Source organism: Chiloscyllium plagiosum, unplaced genomic scaffold, assembly GCF_037043375.1.
Source record: "Chiloscyllium plagiosum isolate Xiang-an unplaced genomic scaffold, Cpla_swu_hap1 HiC_scaffold_26, whole genome shotgun sequence".
NCBI lineage: Eukaryota > Metazoa > Chordata > Chondrichthyes > Orectolobiformes > Hemiscylliidae > Chiloscyllium > Chiloscyllium plagiosum.
This window is the reverse complement of record NW_028270164.1, coordinates 14,220,543-14,248,231: the sequence shown is the minus strand read 5'-3', so window position 1 is coordinate 14,248,231 and position 27,689 is coordinate 14,220,543. Positions and strand designations below refer to the sequence as shown.

Below are 27,689 nucleotides of genomic sequence, written 5' to 3'. Positions count from 1 at the left end.
GTGCCTGCATAATCTGAATCACTGTTACATCTCAGTATGCTTGGAAGGTAAAGTTAAAAGGCACACACTCACAGCAGGTGTTTGTAAAGTTTTAATGTCATAAAGAAACAATGCAGTAATTTCAACAAGTAATAAAGACATCACACAAATATGTAAAGAAACAGGTATCTGTGAGTTAGCAATCCCTCACCTACTATATATTTAAATAAAAAATGTATTAATGTGCTATTAGTACCTCGGTAAATACATCTGCTAAATTGTTTATGCCTTACTAAGTCTGTTGAGTTTAACCATCTTACTTCAAAAGTCATAAATTGTTATAGAAGACATTTCTAAGCAAATCCTTTGAATTTGTATACAGTTCTGCTTTAAGATTGACAAAACAAACAGAACTCCAAACTTCCATTTGTACAGTTGCAGTCTTTAATTTTGTTTATGTATCTGGGAACAATTTTTCATTACTTCAAAACACTTTACAGTATAGCACACACTTCATTATCTCCCATAGCATATTTCTAACATATCACCTCATTCTCCTGTTTATCCATCCTGTTAAAATGATCAGAGTTAAAGGTGAAGAATATGTTCAGCCTTAGTATTGCTGGATAATAAATTATGAATATTCACTTCATTCTCAGCCTCTAGCTGATTGTGTACTTGACACCACACTTGTTTATTTTTTGCAATACTACAGTCACATGTAAGATTTGAAATAAGTTCAGCTCAGTAATTATTGACTTCAGTAGGGTGAAGGATTGTTGACAGCAAGACAATAAAGTAAAAGCAAATTCTATTTAGTAGTGACGTATAGCTGCCAGTAGGCCATGGGTTCTTGAATATTGGCACACTCCAATTATACCAGTTGGCGACATCGTGTTAATGACATTGGGCTAGATTTTGCATTCAGTGGCAAAATAATGCCACCGGATATTGGTTAACCATTAAGAAAAAATTCCCATGCTTTGTATTGTGGACTTCCCCTTTCCCAAAGACAAGTTGAACATGACTTCAGGTCAAAGGAATCTCCAAGAATGCAACAGCAGTGTCAGAAAGCAGAGTAGACATGGTGAAAGTGAGGACTGCAGATGCTGGAGATTTGAGTCGAGAGTGTGGTGCTGGAAAAGCACAGCAGGTCAGGCAGCATCCAAAGAGCAGGAGAATTGACGTGTTGGGCAAAAGCCCTTTGTCAGACCAGCCAATCATATAGATATATTCTCACACATAGAAACCCAGGAAATTAAAAGCACTAAATCACTTAATTTTTATTTCAAATGTTTAGACAGTGAAATAAATTATTAATATTGGATTTTGACAGATATTTAAATGTCACTATTATAAAACTTAAAGCTATTATTTGTTGTCTACTGAAAATTTGACTTTCCACAAATTTAAAATTGGCTTTAAAAGGGCCAGTGATGGTGTTTAGCAAGAGTTACAATGTCAATACCCTTGTTTAAAACCCAGTTACTTCTCACAAAACAAGATGTAACTTAGTTAGGTTTTTACAGAGAGGCCAACATCTCATTTAGCTGATAACTGAGAGATTATACACTGGGGCAGATAAGCAGCACATCTCATGGAGAAGCATAGAATCATTAGCGATGATTTCTGGATTTCTGTGTTACTCTGTGCATGTGTGGACTCCGAATTTGTTGCAAGTTTCAAGGCAGTAACGATGCAGAAAGCTGACAGATTTGCCAGCATTACTATCGCAAAATTCAAGCCTTTGGTATCTTCATCAGTTGTTGCCAAGACTAATCACTAACCTTACTCAAAGGTAATCCTGAACTGGTTCATCCTTCATGGTTTCTGCCTTAAATATATAAATAGACACAGATGTATATGCACAGTATATGATGTTGAATTGTGGGGAAATTAATTTTCTATCCTAAATAAGTTAAGAAAATTTAACTTTGTTACATTTTTTCAGGGTTTACACCTTAAAGCTAATCTGAAAAATATTGTTTAATGTTAAAAATTAATCATGTGCGAATTAGAATTTTGATTTTGCCAATGAATCTGTTAGTATTGCATAGAGTTTAGAAACCAAAACAGGCAGTTTCACTCCATGTGAATCTCATCCCACTCTGATTAGTTGCATTTCACCTTATTGACACAGGCTTCTATTCCCTTTTTTGCATCATTCATTTGTCTAACATTTCCTTAAAGGTATCCAGATTATTTGTCTGAGTCACTTAATGCGCTAACAAAGTTCATATTCTTATGATTCTTTAAATAATAGTTCAGGAAAACAAATATTTCATGAATGTTCAAGATTTTGTCTCACAGATGTCTGTTATGATCAAAGTGTCAATTAATCCATTTTTTCCCATTCAGATGTGGATTTACAGCACAAACTGAGCAAAACTTTATATCAGAAAAATCAATGTCATCGAGTCTAAAATAAGGTTTTACAAATGGGAATGGCACTGGTGTGGCAACAATATTGATACTGGAATTTCACTGTTGTCACAGGAATTCATCCAATGTTCTTTTTCTGATATTTGGTGGGATTCCCAATTTCAGCAATCAAGATGATTTTAACATTACTTAGCCCCAGTTAAAATATTTATGAGTAATGTTAAACATTAGTCAGTCCTAATTGTGCAAATCCAAAGTGCATTCAACATCAGTCAGTTCCAATTGCAATAACCGAGTGTAATGTTAACATAATTTAGTCCCAATTTCAGTAATCCAGAGTGATTTTTATCATCACTCAGTCCCATTCTAGAGTAAAGTTAACATCACTCAGTTCATATTACACCATTCTAGACTGTGGTTAACTCTGTCCCAATTACAGAGGACCCTCGATTATCGGAACAACTTGGGTGGGAAGTATTTTGTTTGGATAATTGAATGTTTGGATAATACAGTTTACCCAAGCTTTGGGACCTTGAGATTAGATTAGATTAGATTACTTACAGTGTGGAAACAGGCCCTTCGGCACAACAAGTCCACACCGACCCGCCGAAGCGGAACCCACCCATACGCCTACATTTACCCCTTACCTAACACTATCGGGAATTTCGCATGGCCAATTCACCTGACCTGCACATCTTTGGACTGTGGGAGGAAACCGGAGCACCCAGAGGAAACCCACGCAGAGAATGTGCAAACTCCACACAGTCAGTCGCCTGAGGCGGGAATTGAACCCGGGTCTCTGGCGCTGTGAGGCAGCAGTGCTAACCACTGTGCCACCGTGCCGCCCATTTTCTTGTTTGGATAATCTGAAATTGGGATAATTGACATTTGAATAATCAAGGTTCCTCTGTACACCATTCTAGAGGAATGATAACATCACTCAGTCCTGATTGCACTACTCTAGAGTAATGGTAGCCATGATGTGGAGGTGCCAATGTTGGACTGGGGTGGACAAAGTTAAAAATCACACAATACCAGGTTGTAGTCCAACAGGTTATTTGGAGGTATAAGGTTTTGGAGCACTACTCCTGCATCAGGTAGCTGTGGACCAGGATCATAAGTCACAAAATTTATAGCAATTTATAGTGGGGCAATGGGAATGAGGAAGGAGCTGTGGTCTGAAAGCTTGTACTTTCGAATTAACCTTTTGGACTATATCCTGGTGTTGTGTGATTTTTACAGTAATGGTAACATCACTCAGTTCATATTACACCATTCTAGTGTAAAGTTAACATCAGTCAATCACAATTATACTACTCGAGAATAGTTTCAACATCAGTCAGTCCTAAATGCACCATTCGAGAGTGATTTCAATATCAGTCAGTTCCAATCACACTACTCTAGAGTGAAGTTAACATCAGTCAGTTCCAACTGTAATATTCTGGAATGGCATTAGCACTACTTCTGGTCATGCAGTATTATTGAGTGGAACAAGAGCCAAGCACAAGTTGATCATAGCTGCATTTTGTTAAATAATGGTCAACACTCAGTATCTTCAAAACAAAATGTAACGTTGATAAGAGGACTCCATTTGTTACATGCTATCAGCATTACATAAAATCAGACACGCACCAGCAGCAGTTTTAATGATATTACATGATAAAAGTGAATTATTGTGAATAACGCTGTTTGACAGCAATAATTTTGTATGAATTGCTACAGAAAGAATTATTGCCACTTCACACAGAATTGTTAAAAACTTCAAAGATAACCTTTGTATTATTTTACCCCTACGTAGTGAATAGTAAGGAAGAAATTACAGTTGTGTACAATAACTTGCCTTGTTCCGGTGCTTTATGTGTTCGAATATGACAGTCATGGGACATAAGAATATAAGTTTATCCCATCAACATCTCTGGTTCACACATCCATTCGTCACTAATGTGAAGGACTTGCCCTTTTTTTTTTGTTTTCTCCTGGCTTTGAAAAAATGGCCAGCATTTTACCAGAGTGAGGATAACTGTCTTGGCATTGGCTCTCTCTCATTTTTCAATGTAGAATGTAGCCCGTTGAGATTTTTCTGCAGCCATATGCTCAGACAGTTTCGAGGGAACATTGCTGGTTAAATTCAGCAGGCACACAGGTCATGGTTATGTGTTTAGAGGAACATGATAGGCCATTTAATCCCTCTAACCTGCTGTGCCATTCAATTGAATCATGGCTGAACTGTATCTTAGCTCCATTAACTTCCCATACTTCCCCTGATTAAAACATTACAGGGAACTAACCTGATTCTCCATATTTATTATCAGTTCACAATAATGCTTTTTATGCTAACTTGTTAAACATTTCAAAGAATATTCATTTGCCTGCATGTGAGTCAGGACAAAATTACACCTTTATATCTTTTCTGAATAAAAAAAACTATCAGTCTTAAATGTGAGTGTTTGGATTGACCTCCACTTCAATACCCTTTTGGGAGATATAGTTCCAGATTTCTATCCCCACGGCCCCTACTTCATTTAAATAACTGCTTCCTTGAAAAGAAATGAAAGAAAAGAGCATTAGCTCAGAAATTCCCAATTCTAAATTTAATATTCTGCTTCCTTGCCCTGGGCAACAACTCACCCACTAGCTCACTTCCCCACCCACCCAAAACAACCCTCCAACTTGAGGAACTAAGGTAGATAGTGAGGCACAAAGGTCATCTGAGGGGAAGGATTCATGCCATTGGCAAGTATCAGAAAAGTTCAGGAATATTGCCTGGGATTATTCCAGTATGCACTAATAGGACATGATAAGTCTATTTATACTATACCCGAAGGAACAATTTACAATTCATAGGAATATCGCTTTTCAGAAAATGGGTGGAAAGTAGCTTGCAGATGTCATGTTGAAAGAACATTACTTTTTGAATACAATTGTCGAATACTCTATTGGTTCTGAAGCAGGAGGCTCGGCAACAGCTGGCTTGATTGCTTCCTGACTGTTGGAGGTTCTCACCTTCTCGTGAGCAGCAGAGTCCTCTTGAGGGTGATTATTGGGCTGAATCGTCACCGTGGCATACGTAACTCCTTCTTCCAACTCCTTTGATAACTGAAGATAAAGTGTTTGTGATATGGTTGAGGAGAGTGAAGGAATGAGTCAATTCATCATAAAAGCACATAAATGGAAAGGTCAGGTATAAATTAGCATTTTTTTAGTTTAAAAAAGGTGCTCGCTGTAAAACTCTTATCAGTAAATAGACAGGGAAACTGTTCCTTGTGTTAATTATTAACTTTGTTTTTGGAAAGAATATTAACCATTTCAGTGCTGCTATTATATCAAGGGTTCCTGAACAAGTGGCCATCATGGTTGCTTTGCATGAAGAGAGTCCCTGGTACAAAGAATGGGCAGAAACCATGTTAAAGTTTGGGCATCCACATATGAGGAAAATATCAGTTACTGTCCATTGCTAGGATCTTGTGGTGCAGTGGTAACGCCCTGCCTCTGGACCAGGAGTCAGAGTTCAAGTCATAGAGTCATAGATTTATGCAGCATGGAAACAGACCCTACTCTTCCATCCAACTTGTCAGCACAGATCAGACATCTCAATCTGACCTCCGCCCATTTTCCAGCATTTGGCCTATATCCCTTTAAAATCTTCCTATTCATAAACTCATCCTGATACCTTTTAAATATTGTAATTGTATTTCCTTTGACAGGTCATTCCATGCATGCACCCACGCTATGCGTGAAAAAGTAATCCTTCAGATCCTTTTTAAAATCTTTCCCCCTCTGACCTTAAACTTATGCCTTCTAGTTTTGGACTCTCCTACCCTGGGAAAAAGACTTTGGTTATTTATCCTATCCATGCCTGTCATGATTTTATAAACCTCTATATGGTTACCTTTCAGCACCTGATGCTCCAGGAAAAATAACCCCATCCTCTCCTTGTAAATAAAACTGTCCATTTCTGGCAACATCCTTATAAATCTTTTCTGCACCCTCTCAACTTTAACAACATCTTTCTTATTAAAGGGCAACCAGAGTTGTATGAGGTTTTCAAAAAACGGCCTCACCAATGTCTTGTACAGCCGCAACATGACATCACAGCTCCTATGCTAATGTTATGACCAATGAGGGCAAGCATGGCAAACAACCCCTTCACCACCCTGTCTACCTGTGACTCTACTTTCAAGGAAATAAGCATCTACACCCCTGGGTCTCCTTGGTTGGCAACACTCCCTAGGGCCCTACCATTAGCTGTATAAGTCCTGCCTGAATTTGCCTTACCATAATGTCACACCTCACATTTATCTAAATTAAATTCCATCTGCCACACCTCAGCCCATTGGCCTGTCTGATCAACGTCCCAACTGTACTCTGAGATAACCTTCTTCACTGTCTATTACACCATCTATTTTCATATCATCTGCAAGCTTATGAACCATACCTTAATATTCTTATCCAAATCAAATATATAAATGACAAAAAGCAGTGAAGCCAGCACCAATCTTTATGGCTCACTGCTGGTCACAAGCTTCCAGTCCAAAAAGCAACCCTCTATCACCACCCTCTGTCTCCTACCTTCAAGCCATTTTTGTATCCAATTGGATAACACCTCCTGATCCCATGTGATCTAACCTTGTTTACCAATCTACCATGTGGAACCTTATTGAACACTTTGCTGAAGACTCTATAGACAATGTTTACTGCTTTGCCTTCATCAATCATCTTTGTCACCCTCTTTGAGAAACTCAACCAAGTTAGTGAGACATGATTTCCCACACATAAAGCCACAATGACTATCCCTAATCAATCTTTGCCTTTCCAAGTGCATGTGAATTCTATCCCTTGGAATCACCTCCAACAACTAACCCACCATTGATGTAAGGCTCACTGGTCTATAGTTTCCTAACTTTTCCTTGCAGCCTTTCTTAAATAATGGCACCACATTAGTCAACCTCCAGTCTTCTGGGGGTACCTCACCCATGGATATTGATGATATAAATATCTCAGCAAGTGGCCCAGCAATCTCTGCCCTAGCTTCCCACAAAGTTCTGGGAAACCTGATTGGTTCCTAGGAATTTATCTATCTTTGTGTGTTGTACGACCTCCTGCATCTCCTCTTCTGTAATATGAACACTTTTCAAGACATCACTGTTTATTTTCCCAAGTTCCCAGTTTCCGTGTCCTTCTGCACATTAAATATCTCAACCATCTCCTGTGGTTCCACACATAGGAGGCCACTTTGATCTTTATGGGGCCTTTTGTCTCCTTAGTTACTCTTTTGCCCTTAATGTACTTCTAGAATCTTTTTGGATTCTCCTCAACTCTATTTGCCAAAGCTATCTCGTGTCCTGTTTTTGCCTTCCTGACTCACATGTTGCAAAGGTTTGATTAGAATGACAAGAATTGGCATAGCTTCTTTCACGGTTTAAAATATGAGAATTCAATGGGTTGAAGGGCCTTGCTTTAACTGTTTGACTCCATAAAGATATCTTAGCAATTGATCAGGTTGCATATTTACAGGCCATATATCTCCCCTTCAAAGTTGTTTCCAACTAAGAAGAGGCCTAAGCTTCAGAACCTAGATCTGGCCTAGCTTGGAAACATGCATAATAGATGAGCATCAGAAAAAAGAGGGAGGAATCTTGGAGTTGAGAGTTCCAAGGTGGAGAAGAGATAGAGTTTTCATTATTCTTACAAATCACCATTCCACCTGCAGGACTCTCCATATCAAGGGAGTAAGTTGACAAGCAGCAGTTGTATTTTCCTGATAATATTTCTACCATGTGTCCAGGAGTTTTCAGCAGTTTGTGACCCAGAGCAGCATTAGAGAAAGTCCTGAAGCAGTATTAGAATGGATGCCCCCCCTCACCCCCGCCACGAGCTTGTAAGGGTCTGAGGAGGAGCTGTAACACACTTGAAACATCAACAATGTTTCTCTCTCGACAGATGTTGCCAGACATACTGAGTTTCTCCAGCATTATCTGTGCCCGTTTCAGATTTCTGTTGTAATTCGCTTTTATTTGAGGGATACCCTCTGCCTGCCAATACCCAGCCAGGGAGAAAATGCCAGCTGGTCCCTGTTGTGCACCTCTCCCATCCAATAGGTAAATCTCGACAGCAATGGGATGAGGCCTTTTAGTGGGTATTAATTGCCATCTAGAAGTAAAGACTAATGAAAATGGTAAGTGATGTGCACTAGTCAGCGCATGTTGCATGTTTCCAAATGGAAGTCTGGTAGGACTGGTACATTCATTTCCAGCTATTATTGTCATTTTTACTGTTTTTCTACCCACCGCTCCTAGTTTCCTGCTTTGGCTGCACTACATTTTTACCAGTTGTCCATTTAAGGTACTCTATTAAGACCTTAACACCAGACGAAATTGGAAGAGGCCATTTGAGCCTGCTCCATCATTCAATAGCATCATTGCTGATCTAACATTCCTCATATCCACTTTCCAGCCCTTTCTCCATAGCTCTTGATTCCCCGACTGATCTATTTTCGCCTTAAATATACACAAGTACTCTGCCCCCACTGCTTTCTGCACCAAGGAGTTCTAAAGACTCACAACCCTCTGACAGAAGATCTCAGACTTAAATTCACCCCCATTTCTTCTGTGACTATGCCCCCTGGTTCTCAGCAGGACAGTAGCACTATGGCTATCACTGCTGCCTCACATTGCCATTGATCTGGGTTCTACTCCAGCCTCGGATAACTGCGTGGTGTTTGCACGTCCGCCCCTGTCTGCATGGGTTTCCATCGGGAACTCCAGTTTCCTCCCACAGTCCAGAGATAGAACATAGAACAGTACAGCACAGAACAGGCCCTTCAGCCCACGATGTTGTGCCGACCATTGATCCTCATGTATGCACCCTCAAATTTCTGTGACCATATGCATGTCCAGCAGTCTCTTAAATATCCCCAACGATCTCGCTTCCACAACTGCTGCTGGCAACACATTCCATGCTCTCACAACTCTCTGCATAAAGAACCCACCTCTGACATCCCCACTATACTTTCCACCAAACAGCTTAAAGCTATGACCTCTCGTGTTGACAATTTCTGCCCTGGGAAAAAGTTTCTGGCTATGAAGTTTATCTATGCCTCTCATTATCTTGTACAGCTCAATTAGGTCCCCTCTCTTCCTTTTTTCCAATGAAAAAAGTCCGAGCTCAGTCAACCTCTCTTCGTAAGATAAGCCCTCCAGTCCAGGCAGCATCCTGGTAAACCTCCTCTGAACCCTCTCCAAAGCATCCACATCTTTCCTATAATAGGGTGACCAGAACTGGACGCAGTATTCCAAGTGCTGTCTAACCAAAGTTTTATAGAGCTGCAACAAGATCTCATGACTCTTAAACTCAATCCCCCTGTTAATGAAAGCCAAAACACCATATGCTTTCCTAATAACCCTATCCACTTGGGTGGCAATTTTAAGGGATCTATGTACTTGCACACCAAGATCCCGCTGTTCCTCCACACTGCCAAGAATTCTGTCTTTAATCCTGTACTCAACTTTCAAGTTCGACCTTCCAAAATGCATCACTTCGCATTTATCCAGGTTGAACTCCATCTGCCACCTCTCAGCCCATCTCTGCATCCTGTCAATGTCACGCTGCAGCCTACAATAGTCCTCTATACTGTCAACGACTCCTCCAACCTTTGTGTTGTCTGCAAACTTGCTGACCCATCCTTCAATTCCCTCATCCAAGTCATTAATAAAAATTACAAACAGTAGAGGCCCAAGGACAGAGCCCTGTGGAACACCACTCACCACTGACTTCAAGGCAGAATATTTTCCTTCCACTACCACTCGCTGTCTTCTGTCGACCAGTCAATTCTGTATTCAGACAGCTAAATTTCCCTGTATCCCATTCCTCCTGACCTTCTGAACGAGCTTACCATGGGGAATCTTATCGAATGCCTTACTGAAGTCCATATACACCACATCTACCGCTCGACCCTCATCAACCTGTCTAGTAACATCCTCAAAGAACTCAATAAGATTTGGGAGGCATGACCTGCCCCTCACAAAGCCATGCTGACTGCCTTTAATCAAGCCATGCTCTTCCAGATGGTCATAAATCCTATCCCTCAGAATCCTTTCTAAAACCTTGCAGACAACAGGCGTGAGACTGACTGGTCTGTAATTGCCGGAGATTTCCCTATTTCCTTTCTTGAAGAGAGGAATTACATTTGCATCCCTTCAGTCCTCAGGTACAACTCTGGTGGAGAGCAAAGATGCAAAGATCTTCGCAAGTAGCGAAGCAATCACATATCTCGGTTCCCAAAGCAGCCGAAGACAAATCTGGTCTGGCCCTGGTGACTTGTCAATCTTAATGCTTGTCAAAATTTTCAACACAACAGCTTCCTCAATCTCTATCCGTTCCAGCATGCTTACCTGCTCCTCAATGGTTTCATTCACTACAAGATCCTTTTCTTTAGTAAAGATAGAAGCAAAAAACTCATTTAGGACTTCCCCTACCTCCTCAGACTCTATACACAAGTTCCCTATGCTATCCCTGATTGGCGCTACTCTTTCTTTGATCATTCTCTTATTCCTCACATACATGTAAAATGCCTTTGGATTCTTCCTAATCCTTCATGCCAAGCCTTTTTCGTGCCCCCTCCTGGCTCTCCTCAGACCATTTTTGAGCTCCTTCCTTGCCTGCCTGTAATCCTCTAGAGCTGAGCAAGACCCTTGCTTCCTCCACCTTATGTAAGCTGCCTTCTTTCTTTTGATGATAAGCTCCTCTGCTCTCGTCATCCAAGGTTCCTTTATCTTACCCCTTCTTTCCTGCCTCAGAGGAACACATTTGTGCATCACTCGCAACAACTGTTCCTTAAACAGTCTCCATATGTCTATAGTGCCCTTTCCATTGAACAATTGCTCCCAGTCCATGCTTCCCAACTCATGTCTGATAGTATCATAGTTTCCTTTTCCCCAATTAAATATCCTCCCATTGTGCCCGCTTCTCTCCTTCTCCATAGCTATGTAGAATGTGAGGCAGTTGTGGTCACTATCATCAAAATGCTCTCCCACCGCAAGATCTGACACCTGCCCTGGCTCATTGCCGAGCACCAAATCCAAAATGGCCTCTCCCCTCGTTGGCCTGTCAACGTACTGAGTTAGGAAACCCTCCTGAACACACCTTACAAAAATAGCTCCTTCCAAACCATCTGCTCGAAGGAGGTTCCAATCAATATTAGGAAAGTTAAAGTCACCCATTACAACAACCCTACTACATTCACACTTTTCCAAAATCTGCTGACCTATGCTTTCTTCAATCTCCCTGCTGCTATTGGGGGGCCTGTAGTAAAGATTACATTACATTTACATTACATTACATTACAGTGTGGAAACAGGCCCTTCGGCCCAACAACGACCCGCCGAAGCACAACCCACCCATACCCCTACATTTACCCCTTACCTAACACTACGGGCAATTTAGCATGGCCAATTCACCTGACCTGCACATCTTTGGACTGTGGGAGGAAACCGGAGCACCCGGAGGAAACCCACGCAGACACGGGGAGAACATGCAAACTCCACACAGTCAGTCGCCTGAGGCGGGAATTGAACCCAGGTCTCCGGCGCTGTGAGGCAGCAGTGCTAACCACTGTGCCACCATGCCGCCCACAAGATGTGTTGGGGGGCCTGTAGTAAAGAACTGAAGATGTGTTGGTTAGGTGGATTGGTCATGCTAAATTGCCCTAGAGTCCAGGGATATGCAGGCTAGGTGGAATAACCATGGTAAATATAGGGTACAGGGATAGGGTGGGTGGCGTTGATCTGAGTGGGATGCTCTTTGGAGGATAGGTGCAAACTTAATGGGAAGAATGGCCTCCACCTCTGTAGAGATTCTATGCTGAGGGGAATCATTCTCTTAGTATTTACCATGTCAAGTCCCTTAAGAATCCCATATGTTACAATGAGATCACCTCTCATTCTTCTCAACTCCAGTGACTGGAAGTCACAAGCTGTTTAGCCATAAGACAATCCCTCCATCCTGGGGATCATCCTCATGAACCTTCTCTGAATTGCCTCCAATGTATCAATATGTTTCATTTAATAAGGGAACAACTGTTGGACTAGCAACTTGTGCAGTACCTTCCCTGATACTGGTAAAAGTTTAGATCAGAGTGGTGCTGAAAAAGCACAGCAGGTCAGGCAGCATCCGAGGAGCAGGAAAATCAATGTTTCAGCAAAAGCCCTTCATTAGGATACTGGTAAATCCATTATGTGGGCAAGGGCCACACTCGTCTACCATGTAAAATGTGTGTAAAATTCAGGCCTAGATCTGCAAACTTCCCCTGTGTACTCAACATTGCTGTCACTCCTTTTATTCCTTTGGTCAACAAAAATCTAGCAAAATTTCGTATTTAATATAAACTATTGAACTAGCATTAACTGCTGTTGGCTGAGATTTCTAAATTTTTCCCAAAGACTGTGTGTAGAAATGTTTCTAAATGTGACTTCTGAAAGATCTGGTTTGAAGGACTTTCAGATGAATACATAAAGCATGCATATCTATCGTGTCCATACATCACTTCATAGGCCAGTGGATTCCACAAGTATTAAAACACACAAGTATTAAAGCATTGTCAACAAGTTGCAGCCTTACCACGGAGTTTGACTTTGGGATAGAATTTTCTATTGTTGTTTCCTTCTCTCTGTTATCTAAAAAAAATGCAAACATAAAAGTCATGAATAAAACAGAAGGAAGAACTATTTTCAACTTTTATTAAATGCTGCTTCTTAAAACTGAATTGCTCTTTTTGATTTCCTAATTCAACATTAGATGAAAAATTAGGATAGGCGAGAGTAGTGAGCCAATTTTGGAAAAGTATTGAGTACATACTTCATAAGTTGCAGAAAAAAAATTAAACCGTTGTTTCATAATTAATTATATAAGAAAACTGGAATGTAAAACTGGTTTATATTAGTTACTTGTTGCTGGGTAAAATAGTATGTCAGGCAGTTGTATTGAATTTTATAATAAATCCTGATATTGCTTCACTGTTTAATCACTGTTCACTAATGTAAAACTAAATAACACACCCCCCACCAACCCAACCTCCACTCCCGGCACCTTCCCCTGCAACCGCAAAAAATGCAAAACTTGGGCCCACACCTCCTCCCTCACTTCCCTCCAAGGCCCCAAGGGATCCTTCAATATCCATCAGAAATTCACCTGCACCTCCACACACATCATTTAATGCATCCGCTGCACCCGATGTGGCCTCCTCTACATTGGGAAGACAGGCCGCCTACTTGCAGAACGTTTCAGAGAACACCTCTGGGACACCCGCACCAACCAACCCAACCGCCCCGTGGCTAAACACTTTAACTCCCCCTCCCACTCCACCAAGGACATGCAGGTCCTTGGACTCCTCCATCGCCAGACCATGGCAACATGACGCCTGGAGGAAGAGCGACTCATCTTCCGCCTAGGAACCCTCCAACCACAAGGGATGAATGCAGATTTCTCCAGCTTCCTTGTTTCCCCTCCCCCCACCTTTTCTCAGTCCCAACCCTCAAACTCAGCACCGCCTTCTTGACCTGCAATCTTCTTCCCGACCTCTCTGCCCCCACCCCCTCTCCGGCCTATCACCCTCACCTTAACCTCCTTCCACCTATCGCATTCCCAACGCCCCTCCCCCAAGTCCCTCCTCCCTACCTTTTATCTTAGCCTGCTTGGCACACCCTCCTCATTCCTGAAGAAGGGCTTATGCCCGAAACGTCGATTCTCCTTCTCGTTCACCCAGGTGAGTCAACTATAACAGTAGGTAGGGATGATAGCTCTGATAGAGAGCTTTCTATTACCTTGGCTATTTGGTAACATGGAAAACACGCAGGCCTGAAGTGGGTCCTCTTGAAGCAACAGCTTCTGTGCAATAGACTGGGCTTCAGTCTTACACACAACGCAGTAATGCCAAAAGGTTACCATATTTTTATATGGCGTAAGAAAAGCACTACCCAATTTGATGCATTCATTAAAGCATTTATGTGTACTTTTCCCACACAAAAAACGATGGGACTGAAGAAAATTAATCAGTGATTTCAATGTTTGGGAGAATCAGTAGGAACCTTATAACAGATTTATACATTTTGGAAAGATGTTATGTAAACAGGATTTTGAAAGATAGATTAATTAGAGACAATATAGTAGTTGGTGTCAGGAAAGAGAAATGATCAGAGTTTCTTTATTCCAAGAAGGATTTAAGATTAAAACAAACAATCCAATTTGCAATGCAGGCAGAAACCAAAGTTATCTAATACTGAGAGGAAACATCAGTGATTCATCCTGTATGGAAGATAGTGTCAAAATGTCAAAAGAGTGGGAATCAACATCATTGGCCATGTTAGGTTGCACAAGATGTGACTTTAAACAGACTCACAAGTGCAAAGAATGTCTGTGGGGTATTCATGTGGCCAATTCGGTAATAGTTCACAGCACCATCACCACTTCAGAATCAAAGTAAAAGTCCTGCAATAAGAAACATTTCCACATTTCATAATCAAAGATGAGAATGGTCCTAAGGGAAGAGTACTAAACTAGGCCAAGGCCAATTATATCAAAATTAGGCAGGAACTGGGAAATGTGGATTGGACACAGCTATTTGAAGGGAAGTCCACATTTGATATATGGGAGGCTTTCAAAGATAGGTTAAAGATAGTGCAAGATAGGCATGTCCCGTTGAAGGCAAAGGATAGGAAAGGCAAGATTCGTGAACTTTGGATGACAGAAGAAGTCATACGACTAGCCAAAAGGAAAAGGCAAGTGTACAGAAGGTCTAATCAGCTAAGAACAGAATGGGCCCTGGAGAAATATCAGAAGATTCTGGATTCGTGGTGCTGGAAGAGCACAGCAGTTCAGGCAGCATCCAAGGAGCTTCCCACCTGCTCCAGAAGTGTGTCTGAACAGGTTGTTTAAAAGATTTCAAAGCTCCTTGGATGCTGCCTGAACTGCTGTGCTCTTCCAGCACCACTAATCCAGAATCTGGTTTCCAGCATCTGCAGTCATTGTTTTTACCTGGAATATCAAAAGAGTAGGACAAGTCTTAAATGAGGAATCAAACGGGCTAAAAGGGGTCATGAAATAGCTTTAGCGAGCAGAATTAAGGAGAATCCCAAAGCATTTTATTCTTATATAAGAAGCAAGCGGGTAACTAGAGAAAGGATTGCTCCACTAAAGGATAACAAAGGAAGGCTGTGTGTCGAACCTGAGAGAATGGGTGAGATTCTGAATGATTACTTTGCATCAGTGTTCATTGAGGAGAGGAACATGATGAATGTTGAAATTAGAGATACAAGTTTGATTAGTCTGGATCACGTTGGCATAAGTAGGGAAGATGTGTTGGGTATGCGAGACGTTATTAAGGTGGACAAATCCCCAGGACTGGATGGGATCTATCGCAGATTGCTGAGGGAGGTGAGAGAGGAAATAGCTGGGGCCCTGACAGACATCTTTGGGGGATCCTTAAATACAGGTGAGGTGCCAGAGGACTGGAGGGTTGCTCATGTTGTCCCCCTGTACAAGAATTAAGATACTTTTTTTTATTAAAGCCTTTCCGATGGTTGGAAGAATATTTGACAGAACATAATTTCTCTTTAACCAACTGCAAACCTTTAGATTGCGCATTGCACCAGTCCAAATCTTCACCTGGAGCATTAAATAATTAAACTCAAAGGCTGCCCCATGGCAACATAGTGCTGTCAATACATTAATATAGAAGCAGACCACTGCAAATGCTAGACATCTGAAATACCATCGGAAAGTGCTAGAGAAACTCAGTAGGTCTGGAAAGTATCCATGTAGAGAGAAACAGAGTTAATGTTTCGAGTCTGGCATGACTCTTCCTTGTAACGATTTGAGTTCTGATGAAGAATCTTGTTGGACTCAAATTGTTAACTCTGGTTCTTTCTCCACAAATAGGTCCAGATCTGCTGAGTTTTTCCAGCACTTTGTGTCATCAACAAATGACCGCTATGTGTGATTTACATTTGTGAGCTGACTTCTTTAATAATTATCGCCGTTAGCTGGTCATTTGTTTAATTTGCAGTTTGCAGGACATTGCTGCATACCTGGGCCTACTTAACTACAATAACAACATTTTATATGCAATTCAATGGTTGTGAAGTTTCTCAGGATGTTCTGAGAATGCTGTAGAAACAGAATCTCTTTTCATTTTCTATACATCTTTGAGATTGAGGAATATTCTAAATGAATCTAACTCAATACTATAACAATTGGATAATTTAATTGCAATTCTGCATGTGATTATTATCAGCTGACTCAATAATGATAGTTCTATTTACAAAAGGGTCATTTGATAGCTCATTCATACATCTGGCTTTTCATACTTGTTTGAGAAATTATAATTGTTCCAGTTCTTCATCCAGTACCAAACTGGACCATGGCTTTGCTTCCCAGCTCACAACAAATAAAGAAAATACAAACAAGTGGTCCTTTTAATTAAGAAATAAAATCACCTCTTGTGTTGCTAAAATGACTCCCAAACACTTTAGAATTATCAGCAAGAAACAAAACATGTTGCTATGCACTACATACAAATTGCCACAATGTTACTGGCAATCCTGTCACCATTATATTGTAGTGAATGGGCGCTGCAACAGAGTTCCTATTCTTCCAAAGAGATAAAGGAAGTACCGTCATTTTTGGCTCTGTATTTCACTGAACTTGGTGCCAGGTTGAAGTGTAAATACAAGGAGATTTCTGTCCTGACAAAAATGCACGTTCTATTGAAGTGCAGATGTAGGTATGATCTCAATAGTAAATCAAGACACAATTATTAAAATTTGTTCCACATCAGGACTTTTTTTTGCTTAGTTTGTTTGAGAGACAAGTTTATTTTGTATGGAAATTGATTTTTATTTTAGCACTTACCATCAGCTTTGTATTTCCTTATTTTTTTGACAATTAGGATCACAAGTCCAAGAAACATTACCATCAGAATTCCAAAGATTATTCCCAACGTTAGGAAAAGTCTTGGTTTGTGTAAAAGCAGAGAGAAATGATATGAGTTTAAGGACAAATGTAATCATCCACACATATACCATAACAGATAATAATATAGAACAGTGCAACATTTTTCAATACCTGCTAAATCTTTCAGATGATATCAAAGGGTTATGGAGTGGACTATTATCTAATGTCACTGTATTAATAGTTCAACTATTTCAGTTTAACAACAGATTGTTGTTATTTCAACTGATGAAAGCTCAATCACCTGAAAGATTAATTCTGTTTCTCTTTCCATTGATTTTTTCCTGACCTGCTAAGTGTTTCCCAGCATTTTCTATTTCAATTTTGTCATTATTTAATTCTTAGAATTATTTTACTTTGTGTCCGGTGAAATAAGTATCTTAATTGTAATTAACACTAGAACTAACTTTGGTAATATAACATTGAGCTTAGCTTTAATATTAAAATTCTCTGTAACTCTACTGCTCTTCACCTTCAGATTGCCACGTAATCTATATTTCATAATTCCCCTCTGAGGCATTCATTTTCCTTCATTGTTGCTGGGTCAAAATCTGGAATCCCCTCCATATGGACATTGTGGGTCTCATACAGCACATGAACTGCAGTGGTTCAAGAAGGCAGCTCACCCCTATCTTCTTTAAGACAACGAGGGATGGGCAATAAATTCTGGTCCAAATAGCTGCACCCACATAATATACATGAATAATGCCTTGTATCTCAATCTATGGCTCCGTCACATTTTATCTGATAATACTCCTCTTAAATGCCTGGAAATATTTTACATACCACATGAGGGACCATAAAAGCTCCTCATTCTCAATCTCTCCCCTTGCCTGAGGCATGGTGCTCCTCAGGTTAAACCACCATCAGTCATCTCTGACGAGAGAACAGACCTCTGGTCCTTTGGGACTATGGCAACTTTACTACATTAAAGGTGCTACATCAATATAAAATGTTGTTGTTATGAATGCCAATTTGTAAAAACCATTAAACTACTATTTGTCTTGTTGAACATTCCTGCCATCAGCCTTTCTGCTACTTCCGCTTGACTCCTATTTTTAAAAATTCTAATTATGTTGCATTATTTCCTGATGACTAATGAATTAAAATTCGTGCCAGTCTATTCTCAGTAAGTGCCAGTCTATTCTCAGACAAACAGCATGACTCTTTTCATAAAAATTTTTTAATGTACCAAAATTTATGTGTATTTTTGGTCCCATCATTCAGTGTGTACAAAACTGAATCACATCAATGAAAATAAATCCCTCTATTTTACAAATAGTTTGTTTTCAGTAATGTTTGGAAAATGCAGCATTACTAAGCAGCTCTCATCATTAACTTTTCTGACATTAACTCAAAGGGAAGGGTTAAATATCCCAATACTTTGGGATTTGCCACTCATCATCACCAGTGGTAACTAATGGAGATTGAATGCTAGAACTGCTCAGTAACTCCATTACCATTACAGTGTGCGATTGTCAAAATGTAGAGAGTGGTGAATCTCGCTTTTCTTTTGTCTAGCAAATCCCATGTCCCTCAACTCAATCCCAGGCTACATAACATAATTTGCAGACTATTTAAACTAACAGTACATTTACTGAACAGTACTTAACTAATTCTGGTAAGTATCAGGCAAGCCCCAGTACGGACTTTCTTCTGTATTTGTAAGACAATTAAGAGCTTTAAGTTATATTACTTTGTCGCTTAACCATTGTACAAACAGAATAGCAGTGAATCACAGTTGGCAGGTACATGCGGTTACTCCCAGACCATGCAGAGGAAAGCATTGATTACATAAGTGTTAGATCGCTTAGCAACCCAGGGGAATATACGAGATCAACACATATCTGTTAAACCACAAAATTATCTTCCCATTTCAAACTGTTGTTAAGGAGAGTTATGGTGAATATTATAAATGTTTTTTGGAAAACGGTTTATTTTCAGTTCTAGAGTTTGGTTGACTTCTAAAATGCTGAATTAAAAGTACAGTGGGAAGGCTACATTTCCTTAAAGCTCCTAATTAAAATTGTAGCAGATATTGCTTAACAATGTACTTTTAAGATATGTAATTCTGTAAGTTATTTTGCTGGTTTCTTTTTAAATACTCATCCTCATTTTCAACTCTTTCTATAGTATCATACCTTTATATCTCTGCAATATCTCTTCCAAGGTATTTACATTCTTTATAATCTGGCTGCTGAGGGTCTCCAATTTCAGTTGTTGCAGTGTTGATGACCATACCTTCAGATGCCTAGGCTATAAGCTCAGGAATTCCCTCTTCAGCATTCTTCACTTTGTTACCTCTCTTTTCTTCTTTAAGATGTGTTCTAAAATTTATATCTCTGACTAAACTCCTGGTCATCTCTGCTAATATCTTTTTTATGTTCCTCAAAGTCACATTTAGGTTGATAATGTTGACTCAAAGGATGTTGGGACACTTTGTTACTTTAGAGATGCTATTTAAATGCAAACTTAGTTTGATGCAGTGGCGCTTATTTGAGGATATTGTAATGGGTTAAATCACATTGCTGCTTAGTCCTAGGGAATGCTGTTTGGTTTAGCTCAGCTGACTGGACAGCTAGTCTTTCAATGTAGTGATGTCAATAGCATGGGTTCAATTCCTGTCATTGGCTGAGGCTGCCATGAAGGACTTTCCTTCTCACTATCTCCCTCTGTCTGAGGGAAAGTGATCCTCAGGTTAAACCACCACCAGCTGTCTGTTTCTAATGACTGAGTAGTAGGCAATGGTGACTTTACCTCTCTCCTGAGTTGCTGGTAGTAATGGGGATAGTTCTAATGAATTCATGCTCCTGGCAAAGAGCTTTGTTTATTCGAAGCACATATTGAAAACTTGGATTGGCACTGCACATTGAATTCCAATTTATTATTTTCATTTCTAATATATACACAATGTTCTTTATCAGAAATGCAGAATTGTAAAGAGGCAACTGTGTAGATAGTTGGATAAAAACCAGTTGTCAACAACATAAAGACAATAGGCCAAGTGACCTTCTTCTGTACGGCGTCACATCTGTCTCCATTTAGATCTAAACTTAGAAGTAGAATTAACTGTAAAATTATGACAGAAAAGAGACATAATTTCACTTTCTTTGCTACACCCTATACATAACAGAAAACTGTCTAGAAAAAATGGTTAATCTCACACATACATAATTATATTGATACTGAAACCAGCATTGCACACAAAACCACCTAAAATCTACCTTACATATTACTGAGGCATTATTGCTGTATGTAACACAATGGAATTCTATAGGACAGAGAGATTTTTGTTCAGTGACAAAAACTGTCTTTTCCTTCATGAAGCTGTGCATGAATTTAACTCAAACTGCTGGAAATGGGATCTCTTCTATTTGTGTAGTATCAATTTTATCATCATTCCTTGGCGTTACCATTGATCAGAACCTAACCTGGACAAGGCACCAGTCAGGAGTATGATGGAATATTACTCATTTGCCTAGAAAGGTGCAGATCTCACAAGTAATACACCAGTGTCTCAACACATCTAGGAGAAAACAGCTTGCATACTGGCACCTCATCCATAACCTCAATGATTCCCTCCCTCCACCACTAGTGCATATTGGCAGTAGAGTATACCACTTGCAACATGCTAAATAACTATGGATGCTGGAGGTCTGAAACAAGCTAAAATGGAAATTGCTGGAGAAACTCAGCTGGTCTGGCAGCATCTATGGACAGAAAATAGAGCTAATGTTTCAGGTCTGAGCATTAACTATGCTTTCTCTCCACAGATGCTGCCAGATCTGCTGAGTTTCTCCAGCAATTTATGTTTTTTATTTGTACCATCTACAAGATGCACTGCTCAAATAAATTGGTCATTTACCTTAGTCTTTCCTTGTCCTTAGTATAATCCTTTCGACCTGTTCAAAATGATGTATAAAAGTATTATTTGGTCATTCATTAGCTTCACGTTATCTGTGCCAAGGTACATGTACAGTGAATGAAATTTTGATGAGAACGATCAAAACGCAGTACATGGTTTTGTAATGTTGTCCTATTTGACTCTTAACCAAACTATAATTCTAAAACTTTACTGATAAATCAGGATCGCAGAGATTTTGCAAAATATGTAACAAATTTATACATCAAATTATATAAACCTACACTGAACAAAAATATGTCATTGAATGTGCAGCAAATAAACACATATTTGTGCCTTACCTTCAAGAACTTTAAGTTGTATGGGAGTTAATGGATCCAGAAGGTTAGGTCTCTCTATTCCACACCAGTACCATCCTTTATCACTTTTCGTTATCTGGTCCATATGTACTGTAAGTTGTCCTTTTGCATTATCAGCTGTAATTTTTATTCTGCCATCATGACTTTTCTTTTCAGGGCCATTAGTTTGTACTAAAACAGTACAGCTTCTCTTGTAGTAGCCTTTGCACCAGTACTTCTGATAATTCTGAAAATATGTGTCAAAACTGCATTGGATTGTGACAGATGCTCCCACGTGTCCACTTTTATCTCCTGGTCCACTAATTGAAGCGTGCGTAACTGTAAATGTGAAAACATAGTAAACTTTAAAACATTATATTTTACGCATCACAGAAACAAAAGTACATTAACATTGATATACCCTTCTCTTTTGAGTTCCACATTATTTTTCCATGACCTTGTTGGCTTTCCTCTCCTTCATTCATACTGGCTGTCTCCTTCATTGTCCTTCCTCATTGTCGCTACCTCATTGTTCATATGCTTATCCAAAGATTGTTTAAATCTCCCTAATGCTGCTGAGTTAACTACATTGGCAGGTAGGGCATTCCATGCCCTTACCAAGTTAGAATCTATGAGGACAGGCTCGATTATGGCATCCAATATCATGCTCTAAGACTACTTGAAGTTGATGGGTCTAGAGTTGTGAACATGTCCAACACAGACATATGAGATCTCAACAGGGAACATACATTTGGGAGCAGGAGTGTGAAGCTTGACTGTATTACAGTAAATGAGATGGAAATGTGTTGCTGGAAAAGCGCAGCAGGTCAGGCAGCATCTAGGGAACAGGAGAATCGACGTTTCGGGCATTAGCCCTTCTTCAGGAATGAGGAAAGTTGGTCCAGCAGGCTAAGATAAAAGATAGGGAGGAGGGACTTGGGGGAGGGGCGTCGGAAATGTGATAGGTGGAAAGAGGTCAAGGTGAGGGTGATAGGTCAGACTGGGGTGGGGGCGGAGAGGTCGGGAAGAAGATTGCAGGTTAGGAAGGCGGTGCTGAATTTGATGGATTTGACTGAGACAGGCTGGGGGGAGGGGAAATGAGGAAACTGGTGAAATCCGAGTTCATCCCTTGTGGTTGGAGGGTTCCTAGCCGGAAGATGAGGCGTTCTTCCTCCAACCGTCGTTTCGCTGTGGTCTGACGATGGAGGAGTCCAAAGACCTGCATATCCTTGGTGGAGTGGGAGGGGGAATTGAAATGTTGAGCTACAGGGTGGTTGGGTTGGTTGGTCCGGGTGTCCCAGAGGTGTTCTCTGAAATGCTCCGCAAGTAGGCGGCCTGTCTCCCCAATATAGAGGAGGCCACATCGGGTGCAAAGGATGCAATAGATGATATGTGTGGAGGTACAGGTGAATCTGTGGCGGATATGGAAGTTTCCTTTGGGGCCTTGGAGGGAGGTGAGGGGGGAGGTGTGGGCGCAAGTCTTGCACCTCCTGCGGTTGCAGGGGAAGGTGCCGGGAGTGGAGGTTGGGTTGTTGGGGGGTGTGGATCTGACGAGGGAGTCACGGAGGGAATGGTCTTTACGGAATGCTGATAGGGGAGGGGAGGGAAATATATCCTTGGTGGTGGGGTCCGTTTGGAGGTGGCAGAAATGGTGGCGGATGATGCGCTGAACATGGAGGTTAGTGGGGTGGTAGGTGAGGACCAGTGGGGTTCTGTCCTGGTGGCGGTTGGAGGGGCGGGGTTCAAGGGCGGAGGATCGGGAAGTGGAAGAGATGCGGTGGAGGGCATCGTCGACCACGTCGGGGGGGAAATTGCGGTCCTTGAAGAAGGAGGACATCTGGGATGTGCGTTTTTGGAACTGGTCCTCCTGGGAGCAGATGCGGCGGAGTCGAAGGAATTGGGAGAATGGGATGGCGTTTTTACAGGGGGCAGGATGGGAGGAGGTGTAGTCCAGGTAGCTGTGGGAGTCGGTTGGTTTGTAGTAGGTGTCCGTGTTGATTCGGTCGCCTGAGATAGAAATAGAAAGGTTGAGGAAGGGGAGGGAGGAATCTGAGACTGTCCAGGTGAATTTGAGGTCGGGGTGGAAGGTGTTGGTGAAGTGGATGAACTGTTCAACCTCCTCGTGGGAGCACGAGGCGGCGCCGATACAGTCATCGATGTAGCGGAGGAAAAGGTGGGGGGTGGGGCCAGTGTAGTTGCGGAAGATGGATTGTTCCACATATCCTACGAAGAGGCAGGCATAGCTGGGGCCCATGCGGGTGCCCATGGCTACTCCTTTCGTTTGGAGGAAGTGGGAGGATTGGAAAGAGAAGTTGTTCAGGGTGAGGACCAGTTCAGTCAGTCGAAGGAGGGTGTCTGTGGAAGGGTACTGGTCGGTACGGCGGGAAAGAAAGAAGTGGAGGGCTTTGAGTCCTTCGTGATGGGGGATGGAGGTGTACAGGGACTGGATGTCCATGGTGAAAATAAGGCGTTGGGGACCGGGGAAGCGAAAATCATGGAGCAGGTGGAGGGCATGGGTGGTGTCCCGAACGTAGGTGGGGAGTTCTTGGACTAAGGGGGACAGGACGGTGTCAAGGTATGCGGAGATGAGTTCGGTGGGGCAGGAGCAGGCGGAGACAATGGGTCGGCCGGGGCAGTCAGGTTTGTGGATTTTGGGCAGGAGGTAGAAGAGGGAGGTGCGGGGTTGTGGGACTATGAGGTTGGAGGCGGTGGATGGGAGATCCCCCGAGGTGATGAGGTTATGGACGGTCTGGGAGATGATGGTTTGGTAAATTACAGTAAACCCATACATTTTGAGAATGGGACAATGCATGGGTAAAGCGGTGAGAGAGTAAAGTTTGCCCCCAGGGTTGAAGGAAGAGTTACTGTGATAGAGAAACATTCCGAGTGAATTGGATGTATCATTCAGTGCATGATAGCCCCTCAACGTGAGATTGATCCTGTTGTTACTTCAGTATATTTCTAAAATATACTAGGAGCAGCAAATCAAATGGCCCCAAAGTTCATCCTCTTAACCTTCCAAATCTTGATCTCCAATCCACTGTCACTTTAGATTTACAACGTGAGGTTTCAGAACCTTCACTAAATCATAGAATGCATTGCTCGAAATGAGACCATTTAGCTCATTGCTTCCCTGCTGGAGCCATGCAGCAGCAACTCAGCACTTAACTCCCCTGCACTTTCCTTATAGTCCAGCAATTCATTTCTTTTCAGGTAATGATCTTTGGCAAAGCTATGATTGAACATGCCTGTTTTATGTTCTCAGGCAGTGCATTCCAGATTCTGACCACTTGAGCTGTAAAACAGCTTTACATCAAGTTACCTTTGGTTCTTTTGCCATTCACATTAATTCGATGCTTTATGTTTCTCAACTCCTGTGCCAAAGTGTTCAGTTTTTCTGTAGCTACGCTGTTAACATCCCTCATGTTTTTGATTGTATCTCTACCTAATCTCTTCTCAAACTCCTTAAAAGACAACAATACTAACATGTCCACATTACTATAGATATTCATCTTTGGAATTATTCTTTTTCATTTTCTCTGCACCACCTCAAATATCTTTGCAGCCTTCCTAAAGTGAGGTGCCCAGATTTGGACATGGTACTCCAATTGATTCTGAACTAATATTTTATAACGGGTTCACTATAGCTTCCTTGCTTTAGTACACTATTCATTTATTTGTGAAGCCCAGGATTCTGTAACATCTATTAATCAGTTCCACAACCTATCTTGCCATAGTCAACAATGGTCGCTGCAATCCTCATACCAAAACAAATCCCTTCACACTTTTCTGCATTAAATTTCATATGACACCTGCCTGCCCATTCCATTGTGAATGCTTTCTTGTTGTCTATCACTGTCATCTTCACAATTCTGAGTGTGTCTATATGTTGTGTCATCAGCACATTTTAAAATTGTGCCCTGGATCATTAACATGGATCAAGAACAGCAGTGGTCTAATTGCCGAGCAATGGGGAACCCTAGCATGTCATTGCCTGCAGCCTGAGAAGGGACTGTTCACCACTGGCACTGCTGCATGTCATGTCACTCAACTGCGCAGTACTGGTGCTGCCAAACTTTCATTTCGTTGGCCTTATCTTTGCAGACAAGCTGATATGTGGCACTTTATATTGCTGAGATGTAATGGAGCAGCACTAAAGCTTCAGGCACGTAGAAGAGTAGAACTGGAATTATTTTACCGCAAAGAAGGTCATGGCACTGACACAGCAGATGCAGAATTCAGTGGCAGAGATGGAACAGAGGCAGCTCTAGAATGAGTGACTTGGTTCTGGGGAGGCAAGAGACTCAGAGCTGGGACAGATGTAGCTGACTATAGTCTTCTCACAGATTGCACCTAGAACGTTTTGCCTGTCATGAGTCTGGACACAGTTTAAATGAACCGGAATAAGATTGCGGTGCATTCACAGAACGGTTTGTTTCTTCTTAGCCATTCTCATATTTTGTCCCATTGAGTTCAAGAAACAAGAAGTGAAACTGCTTTTGTAACCAACTTTGACATCTGTTCACATTATTAGCCAAACATATTGAGACAATCAGTATAATTTAATATATAAAGCTTTAATGTATAAAGAATAATTTATTCAATATTTTTGCATCAATTTTCATATTGTTATAATCTTCTACAACTAAAGGATAGACCAATGTTTCTATGTGTTTTGACATAAATCTCAATGTTAATGGCTCTTGAAATGGTCCCAACTTTACTTATGTTGGTTCTGCAGAGCCCTAGCTCTAGTAGAATGGATTCCATTCACATTGAAATGAAATTGTTAGGAATAATGGAGAAAGGATGGCGCAATATATCTGTGCATCATTTCTTAATTTTATATTTTCTGGTGATGGGGGCTTCCCAACTTACCTACAACTTACCTACAACTTACCTAGCAGGAGTTTTGTTTTGCATAACTAACAACTCTTGTGTCTGGCAAAAGTCTTCAAATACCATCCTTGGTTTCGGAGTGGTGGTGTGGAGGGTTAGGTTAGGGGTGGTTTTAGGAGTGGAGGAATATAGAATCATTCTCTAGTCAGAAAGACAATGTAAGTGGAACTAAATGAGTCCTCTGTTTATCAGTGTTAAAATATATAAACAAATGTGGTCTATTATCCATTGTAATTTAAACCTCAGCTAAATAAATCAATAATAGCTACAGATAAAAAGTCAGAGACTTGTAACTTATGCAAACAATTAGTTGTAACATTCTATCTATTTAGCACACCAGATTTGATTTTTAGTCAATATGAGTACAAAGCTGTTTTATTAATTTATAAGTTAAGGCATTAATACAGATTCCCATGTTAAACATTGTCACCAAGCAAGTTTATTCAAATGTTCCAGAATAAAATCTCAATGTCGTTAACAGACATTCAAAAATAACAAGATATTTTATTTCTTTGATTTGTTCTGGTGTATGTTACAGGAACTTGGACGTTCAAGTGATGAATACGAAATATCTTACTTAATATTCACACTACATTGATCATGATTTCAAACAACTCCTTGCATTAAGCTCTAATTCAAATTTGGTTGGTATCTGTCAACTGATCAATGAACTAAAACCTTATGACCAATTGCACAAGTCAGTCAATATAAAGTGCTTTGAACGACAGAATTTAAACCCTTTCTTAAGTTGCATTATTACTAATTCAGCACAAGCAGTAATCTGTCCGTTCAGAAAATTCACCTCATCCTGGTTTAAATCAACGAAAAGAAAATAAGTTATAAAGCAGAGATTTGAGTTCGTAAAACTAAGATTTCATTGTATTGTTTGTACATAAAATAGGAGATGTGGTAATCTTTTTTCCCTGAAGACAATCATTGATGATTTTGAAAAAGAAACCACTTTTGGAAAGCAGAATACATTTATTGTCAGCTCTCTCAATGTCGCAACATTTTCTGCTGATCATACTTTATCAGTCACTTAATTACATATATCCAAACGTCCCAAAAATCCAAAAATCCAAACACCATTACTTTCTTACCTGATAGGAAAACAATGGACAAGAGGAAGGTGAAACTCATTGTTTTAATGTTTTACAGCTCCACGTTCCACACTCAAATCTTTACTTCAGTGGCCCTGCTTCTGGAATGAACTCTCTAACCAGTCATTT

General features: G+C 40.7%; 1 protein-coding gene across 1 annotated transcript; it reads right to left on the bottom strand.

Moving 5' to 3' along the window:
- Nucleotides 1–75: 75 nt before the first annotated feature.
- Nucleotides 76–27,689, bottom strand: LOC148145086 (uncharacterized). The gene is made up of 6 exons (XM_087973499.1): nucleotides 27,561–27,689; nucleotides 21,565–21,900; nucleotides 21,227–21,263; nucleotides 17,263–17,363; nucleotides 12,976–13,031; nucleotides 76–5,457 (listed from the first exon to the last, which is right to left on the bottom strand). Exons 1-6 carry the CDS (start codon nucleotides 27,598–27,600, stop codon nucleotides 5,266–5,268), a joined length of 762 nt encoding a protein of 253 aa, XP_087829625.1. The 5' UTR covers nucleotides 27,601–27,689; the 3' UTR covers nucleotides 76–5,265.